Source organism: Stenella coeruleoalba (genome assembly GCF_951394435.1).
Source record: "Stenella coeruleoalba genome assembly, chromosome: 1".
NCBI classification, from domain to species: domain Eukaryota; kingdom Metazoa; phylum Chordata; class Mammalia; order Artiodactyla; family Delphinidae; genus Stenella; species Stenella coeruleoalba.
The window spans coordinates 4,330,114-4,338,639 of NC_137169.1; the positions used below are offsets into that span (position 1 = coordinate 4,330,114).

Here is an 8,526-nt window from a genome sequence, read left to right on the forward strand (position 1 = left end):
AGCCTGTACACGTACAGCAGAACCCCCAATATCGTGGGAAGCCCTTTCAGTTTGGCCCTGCTTAACGTGTTTGTAGAATGACTTTTAAGCCCAGCCTTGGCCTAAATGGTGTGAAAGGGACTACTCCCTGGGCATCTCAAGACTTCTCTTCAGCCTGAGCCGTCTCCCAGGCCCCTCTCTTCCACACCTGCCCCCGGGGTAAGACTCCAGAACTCTGGGATTCTGAGCCTGACCCCAGGCAACCTCACCAACACCCACCTTTGGAAGCTCCACTATTCCTCATCTCCAGCTCCCCCTGGTGGGGTTCAAAGTGACAGTTTGGTGCAAGGACTTGTAGAAACAATGCTTATTTACCAATTCGTATTTTGTAGACCTTTCCTTAATTGAACACCTGTGACTTTTACAGTCGCTCTCCAGACCCTTTCCAGAGGTGTAGTAGAATATGCGAAGCAAAAGGACGTTTTATTTCTACAGGAAGAAAAACGATTAACATACATAGTAATAACTGTCCATCAAGAGTAATTTGTAATCAGAAAATGAAGACAAATGCCCCAGAAGCCTGCATTTTACCGACACTGCCACTTTCCCAAAAAAAGAACCTCAGAAACAAGTCACTGGATCTGCTTTCAGTGAATCAGGAGTTCCCACATTTGTATTCCTCAGTCTTTGAGAAAAGTACCAGATGAAACTGACCCACCCCTTTTTGTGTAAAATAGTAACTAACTGAACTCACATCTCCACGCCCTCATCCACCTGTTCAATGACAAACAGTAGTCAGTTCCCTTGAAGGAGACTTACACATTTTGGTATTTCTACCAAAAGAATTGAAATTTTCAAGCAGAAAAAAAGTTTAATTACAAGTAAGTGAGTGGCAGCCCAAGTGAAGCCCTTTTACTATGATTTCCAATTTTCTGTTCAATCCACACTGCAGAGATACAAGGAAAGCCACCATTTTGTTTCCTAAATTTTATTTAAGAATTCATACAAAATACTCCAGATAACTGAGTTTCAATCCTCATCTTCCTCCTCTTCTTCATCTTGATTAATCTGGAAGTAACGTAATTCGTAACTTTCTTTGCTGTTAGCAACTACGCGTAACCAATCACGGAGATTATTCTTCTTCAAATATTTTTTGGTGAGATATTTCAAATACCTGCAGAGAAAGAACACTTCAGAACTGCACCAGATACAAGGCCTTCTTAAATTCTGAAACACTGTAACTTTTATGAAACCCCTGCATTCAAAGTCGTAACAATTCAAGGTGTTTTCCCATGGTTCAAAAATGGCAAAGACAGGCAAATATCAAAGCCAGCCAATGCTCTAACGAGAATAAACATCAATCACATTTCATCTAACCTGGACGTAAAAATGAGAACAGATTAAGATGGGACTGCTGTCCATGAAGCAATAGCCCTCACCTATAAAATGGTTTTTAGCGACCACTAGGGAAAGAGATCAAGGTAGTAATTTGGCAATTAAGCACACAATCTAAGTACCTTTTATTGAGAAACCGCTGGATTTCCAATGAGCTCCAAGTACTTCACCTCACTGACTGAAACCTGCCATTGAGGTTGCTGGGTTACTGGGACCGGGGCTGAGGGCCGTGTCACTCACACTCACACACACACGCTCACTCCTGCTGCGTGACGCTCATCTCCCAATGCCCCCGCCCCGGCAAACGTCCTGACCACGACTCTGCAGTGAGAGCACTTGGCCTCTCTAGTCCATCCACCCAGCGGCTGCCTTGGCCTGAGCGAGCTCAGCAGCCAACCCTGCACAGCGCTGTCAGCAAACTCTGTTCACCTAAAGGCAGCGATGCCTCTTGTGCTCAAAAGAAAGCCTGCAATCCTGTTTCATCTCTCAGCTGTCTGCTTATGAGGCCCTGAGGTTTATCTATTCTGGCATCTTCCCAAAGCCATAAAGAGGAATAGAGCGCCCAGCAAACCCACCACTGGGCAAATTAACCTTTCCAGACCTCAGATTCACCCTCTGTAAAACAGGACTCGTGATACTTAGCATCTCTTCAGACTGGTACAAGGACTAAATGAGATGCACAGGCAAACTGTGGCACTTTAGCCAGGACCCAAATATTAACAAACCAACAAACTCAACACCTCCAAGAAATGAACACTGTTCAACTGTCTTACTTACGCCAACAAAGCAATCTTCACAAAGATGTGAAGATCTCAGTTCAATTCTACCCACTTTTCCCTACATAAAAATAAATCAGTTTGTTAGTTTCATCTAAAAAGTATTCTTTTTTTTCCATTTACTATTTCTACTACATTGTATTCAGGTGACGTGGTTAATTCAAAAGTTTAGGTGGTTTGAGTGTTTTCCTAATAGAATGTTGGGGGAAGCTAGGTTAAAAGCGCTTCCCTGAGAGCTCTGCAGAAGCCCAGTGGGGTGGGTGTTAAGCACACCCTGGAGGCCCTCCAGTTGCCCCATCTCTCACTCTATCAAACTGCCTTCTGCACAAATGAAATAACACAGTCAGGCAGAACAGGAGTAGTTCACTTAGCTTTAAAGTCATCTCTTGGCTGTTTCAGTTAAAAATGGAAGCAAAAGGGACTTCCCTGGCAGTCCAGTGGTTAGGACTCGGCGCTTTCACTGCCGAAGGTGCTGGTTCAACCACTGGCCGGGGAACTAAGATCCCGCAAGCCGCACAGCACGGCCAGTAAATATTGATTAATTAATTAAACCCTATTCTTTAAATAAATAAATAAAAATAAAAGCAAAGGCTTAACTATAACCAACTTGTCCTAACACTTCAAACTTCCTGCTGTTTGATTCAGTTTGATTAAACGCTCCTAAGAATTATACGCCAGGTTCTGGGCTAGGAGCTAGGTATAAACACGTCCGATTCCGTAGTGACTTGTAACGTGTTTTTAACCTCATTCTCAAAACAAAAGACATAAACATATAGCAGGGCAAGTGAACTGCTGTCTCCAACTTAAAAAAATTGGCCCACAGGAATTAACAGAGTGGCTTCAGTCTAAACTGAGATTTCAGATCCCTCATCTAATTACAGGAGCATTTGGAGCAGGGGGGAACCATAAACTTAAAAATGAAAGCTCTTCAACGTCATCTAGAGGCAAAGGAAGCAATATCTTCACTTTTAAGAACACAGTCTAAGCAAGTCCGAGCATCTTTACTGCTTGAAATACTTCAGCCTGTGAAAAACAAAACTGTAAAAATCTACTAAGAGTTGAATACTTTTAACTACCATAACATTCATCCATTCATCCACCACCCCCTACACTGGACACTGCTCCAGAGGTTAACAGAGGTAACCACAGAGCAGATTACTCAAGGTGGAGTAACATCCCTGGCCAAGGTGGGGGTGGGAATCTTAGTGCTAGGATGCAGGCAAGAAACGCTCATCTCTTTCCCATACCTTTTGGAAAAAGGCACCTCGGAAGTTACAGTGATCTTGCTTTTGCTTCTTTCGATTGTTACAACACCTCCTCCGAGATTCCCAGCTTTTCCATTCACTTTGATTCTTTCCTGAAGAAACTGCTCCTGTAGAAATCATCAAATTGACCAGTTCACCCATCTCATTTTCTTTATACTCCTAACTCTAAGCAAATATAGTTCATTAAATGTTCAATCTTAAAAAAAAAGAAAATCTTTGGCCAAAGATCTGAAATCTAGGAACAGCAATTAGAAGATGGTATTCAACTGTTTACATATGTAACTGAAAACATCCTAGCATGAACATACATGACTAATCCCACATACATGCTCAATGTGCCTCTACACCATGCAAGACTCTGACTCCTGGGTCTCGGGAGAGAGTAGTCAGGAAACCCAGGCCCAAACTTACAAGATACAGGCAAAGTGACAAGCAACTTCTGGACCTAAGACATATAAAGCATTGTCCTCTGTGTGACAGGAGAAAATAGGTCTTCGATCCAGCAGAAGGAACAAAAACATACAGTGGCCAAAACAATTACAGATCTGCTGAGGGGCCACGTGCACCACCACCGAACAGCAGAAGGGACAGTGGCCTAGGAGCCCAGAGATGAACTCTGGGCAAATCCCCGTGGAAGCCTGGGCTGGTCATTCACTTCCATGGGTTTCAGGAGTCTCTGACCAAAAAGGAGGACTCTTTTTTGGTTTTCTTGCTATTGCAATGCTACGAAGTCCCTTCAGCTCCCACTCCTACAGTCCTCTATTTAAAAACTCCAATACACAATATGTTAACTGGCGACAGGTTGGCGGGGGGGGGGGGGGGGGGGAATTAGGTCAGAAATCCTGACCTTTACATCTCAGACCCATAAATGACTCGTGTTTTCTATCCTCAGGAGGCGTCTAGAAGGAAGACAGTCACATACACAGATGAGTACAGAGGGAGGAAGGGAGAAGGGAACATCCCAGACACAAACTGGAAGAAGCCACAAGTTACGAGGGAAAAGAGGCCACGGAGAAAAGCAAGAAGTCATTGGCTGGAAAAGGAACTAAGGAGTCAAGTGAAGGACTTCTTGCAGGACAGGCCAGGACACAAAAGGCATCTACCAGAGGGTAGTGAACTACAGGTTACCCGAATTCCACGCTTTGTAAGTAGTGGCTGTAAGCCAAACCTTTAATTTTTTTATTTGAAAATTATTCTTGTTGTAATGTTTATCTTGTAGTAGTTAACCTTCTGGAGACTAAAGAGAAAATGTCAATTTAGGGTTCTGCACAATATTCCTGAATTCCCCCAAGCTTGGCTATCGGAGAGGAAAACAGTAAAATGCCACAACCAAGTTGCAGAGTCAAAAAGGTGACAATGAGGTTAATTTTTCTAGACTTATGTGAAATAGAGGAATATTGGGGAATGGGGCCACATGAGGGTAAAAAATCTGTACAGAGCAAGGCCTGAAAAAAACCAAGCTCCAATTACAAATCAGCAAACAGGATATTCTCACAGAAACACTGAAGCTCTGGTGCTTAATAAAAGAGAAAACTCAAGGAGATGCTGCCATCTGTCCAAGGCCCCAGAGCCAAGCATCAGGCCCAGGTCACAGGCACCCCCTTGGCCCTGAGGGTCAGGGCCCACAGCTTACACTTAAAACACACTCAAGTGCAAAGGTTTGCCTGTTTCCTAGTAAATTTTAAGTAAAATCATTTTTGGAAACTGAAGATGATGACGATGAGGTAGTTCTCTGGCACTGATGTGCCAGAGCGCATCTCCTTTACTCCTCACAACTGCTACACAGGAAAGCAAGGGTGAGAAGCAGAACTAGACAAAGCTCCAGGGTCAAACAGTAGAGCCGGAAGAGCAGAGTAGCCGGGGCCAGCCAGCAAGCACGCTCCAGGAGGTCTTCTCAGCAACAACTCAAAGGGTTCACTACTGCCCAGGGTGACATCAAGGGTGTTAACTTACAAAATTGGCCGCATCCATGATTCCATCTTCTACAGGATGGGTACAGTCAAGAGTAAACTTCAGGACCTGCTTCTTTTTTTTGCCCCCCTTCACCACAAGCTTTTTCTAAGAAAAGTATACAAATGATAACAGAGATGAAGGCATAACCAGTCCAAAAAAAAAAAAAAAAAAACTCAACAAAAGCAAAACTACTAGCATCGTAAAAGTACACGCAAATACAAAAACCATGAAACTGTGTTCCCCTGCACAGGCGCCACGAGTGGACGCCGGATCACACTCAAGATGCTGCTCTACAAACCTGGGGTCACGCCCTCTTGAAGGGGAAATCATGCTAGCACTCCTGACCCATGTACACTTTCCAGCCTCGCCAGTGTCTATGAGCATGAAGGTCTGTTAGCTTATGAACTACAATAAAATGAACGTTTCCTCTTATTTGCCCTAAAATTTCCAAAATAAAGTTAAAGGAATACTCATTTGTTTTCTTCCAGGATTAAGACAGAGGCATGCACATGCCTTGCGGACCCAAAACAACTTTAATCTGCAACAAATTCGTGTCCTCACTTTCCAGACTCGGGTCCTGATCCAGTTTAGCCGTTTTCCCTTCGTCCTGTCTCATCTACCTTCTCAGGACAGCGACCAGAACTACACATCCTAGCAGCCCGTCTAACCCCAGCTGGGACAAGGATAAAACTAAAACTTGGGTTCTAATTATAACATTAATGGCGACAATTCCTGGCCTTTTGACTGATTTCATCTAGCACTTTCAAAGCACTAGTTTAACTGCAAGGGTTCAGCCTCTTCACTCTCAGAAAAAACCTCCTATGATTCTTCTCCGTCTACAAGTGTAACACCGTTAAGAAAAGCATTTGGACAACCTACTTACCCGCAGGTGCACTTGAAAAAGCCTTTCAGAATCTAAATAGACCTTTCCAAGAATCCATCTTACCTCTCTTCATGTCTCAAAAAACTCCACCTAAAACCTGTATTAACTGGGTCAATTTTTCAAACATTCAGCTTTCAACAAGTCACTTTTTCCCCCCCTAACACGTCTTCCTAGTAACAATCAAAGGGGCTGCTTCAAAAATCTAGCCCCAGAAATATACAATCAGCAAATAAAAGACCTGCCGGCAATGCTCTCCGTACCTCCCACCGTGGTTTCAAGCCAAAAGCATACACACGCCCAGAAGCCTTACAAGCCCACCCAGGCAGAAAAACGGAGAGGAGCCGAAAATGTTCCCAAGGGCGTCCCAGCAAAGGAGGAGGGTAGGAAAACTTCCTCCCAGATCTGCAGCCGGAGTGACGCGAGGGCGCCGCGCGAGGGCCCAGTCCCAGCCTGGCTGAGAGCGAATGGAACCGGGCCCTCCCCCGACCCCTAAAAGCGGCTGTAGAGCTGCACCCTGAAGACTGAACTTCCTCCGCAGACGCGAAAGGCTCTTCTAACCCGGGCCTCCCTCTGAAAACAAGCCGGCCACGCCACCTTCCGTGGACCTTTCCACTGGTCACCGAGGGCGCCGGGTCCCCTCCTTCCCCGCCTTCCGCCCAGGTAACCAGGCCCAGGCCTCGGCTGCCTCACGCCGGCCGGGCTCCAAGGGCCGCTGACCGACCCAGGCTGCAGTCTCAGGCTCCCAGCTCCCCGCTGGCCGCGCAGGCAAGGGGCCCAAGCCCAAGCCGCGGCCTCCGAGAGTCCCGGGTCTGCCCCTCACGCCTCGGGCCGCGGCCTCCTCCGCCCACAATGTGCGGGGCCCGGCGGCCGCCCCAGCCTGCTCCGGCCGGCCTGCTAGCCCGGCCCCGGCAGGATGCTGCAGAGAGCCGTGCACCGCGAGCCAGGCAGGGGCCGGGCCGGCGAGGCCCACGTGCCTCTCCCCAGAGCCGAGGCCTCACACGGAGCCATACTAACCACTGGCGCCATCGCCGCAGCGGAGGCAGAAAAGGAGTTGGGTGAACTACGCAGACGCAAAGAGTCCGCAGCGCGCAGAGCACGCAGGGCTCAGGCCGTACTAATCGCTCTGCCACGCCCCACGGTCGCCACCATCTCGCCCTGTACTGTACGCTCGGGGAGCGATTTCTTTTGCCTGAATGCAAAACCTGTCCTCTCACCCGTCCGGAGGATTGCAGGGGGAGGGAGGCAGGGTGGCCTGTCCCACTGCGACGGATCGGAGCGGGGAGCCATACTAGACTACCCCAAGGAGAAATAAAGGGGTTCGCTCTACTTTTGCAAGTTTTACAAAGAAAAAAAAAATTAAGGAAAGTCAATAAACCATAAATTACCAGCTACTGGGATGGGAGTCGAACTCACTAACCTGGGGAGGTGAGGCCTAATTTGGGGTCCTAATGCCCGAGAGCCCTTGGCTTCTTCCTACCTAAAGCGCCCAGCCTGGAAGCTGGTGCCGGGGGTGGGGGGATGGGGGGATGTCTCCCTGCGCTAGCCCTCTTTGCTGCGGTCAGGTACACTCTCCACCACCTCAAGTTCAAGCCGCCCACACTCCGATCATCACCTCCTAGCTTTCCAGTTCATCCCTTCTAGCTTCCCAATTCCAAACATTCTTCTGCCGGCGCTCCCCAAACTGGCATACAGACAGGAATCACCTGGGAATCCCTTAAAAATGCAGATTCCAATTCAGTGGGTTTCAGTGGCCTGAGATTCTGCATTACTCAAAGCTCCCAGGAGATGCTGGTGCTGCCCGTCCGCGGACCAAAGTTGAATGGCAAAGGTCTTCATGCCCAGACCTACAGTCCATGGACTGGACCACTTTCACCCACTCTCCCCTCGTCGTGTCCTGACCAGTTACAATCACTCACTTGCACACACCCTCCAGTCCCTGTGTGCCCTGTACTCACCTAGCAAAAGCCCAATCCTGGCTCACAGTGGTGGGGGAGGAAACTCCCCATGCTGTCTGGTCTAGGTTTATTTACCCTCAGGCCTACTCTGCCAGATGACCAAGTTCCAAACCCACCCTGCTGTTCTTCTTTTTTTTTTATAAATGTATTTATTTCATTTATTTATATTTGGCTGCGTTGGGTCTTTGTTGCTGTGCACGGGCTTTCTCTAGTTGCGGCGAGCGGGGGCTACTCTTTGTTGTGGTACACAGGCTTCTCATTGCGATGGCTTCTCTTGTTGCAGAGTACGGGCTCTAGGCACACGGGCTTCAGTAGTTGTG

The 8,526-nt window shown here is 47.3% G+C and overlaps 1 protein-coding gene across 1 annotated transcript; it reads right to left on the reverse strand.

Moving 5' to 3' along the window:
- Positions 1–951: 951 nt before the first annotated feature.
- RPL22 (ribosomal protein L22) lies at positions 952–7,292 on the reverse strand. Its single transcript, XM_079903459.1, has 4 exons — positions 7,266–7,292; positions 5,369–5,473; positions 3,398–3,522; positions 952–1,153 (listed from the first exon to the last, which is right to left on the reverse strand). Exons 1-4 carry the CDS (start codon positions 7,275–7,277, stop codon positions 1,009–1,011), a joined length of 387 nt encoding a protein of 128 aa, XP_079759585.1. The 5' UTR covers positions 7,278–7,292; the 3' UTR covers positions 952–1,008.
- Between the last annotated feature and the right edge of the window lie 1,234 nt (positions 7,293–8,526).

Bases quoted from the DNA above. Each gene is read 5' to 3' on its own strand.
- RPL22 (XM_079903459.1), bottom strand. The intron at 3,523-5,368 runs GTAAGTTAACAC...TGATTTCTACAG, and splicing joins TCATGGATGCGGCCAATTTT to GAGCAGTTTCTTCAGGAAAG. The intron at 1,154-3,397 runs GTATGGGAAAGA...CTTTCTCTGCAG, and splicing joins GAGGTGCCTTTTTCCAAAAG to GTATTTGAAATATCTCACCA.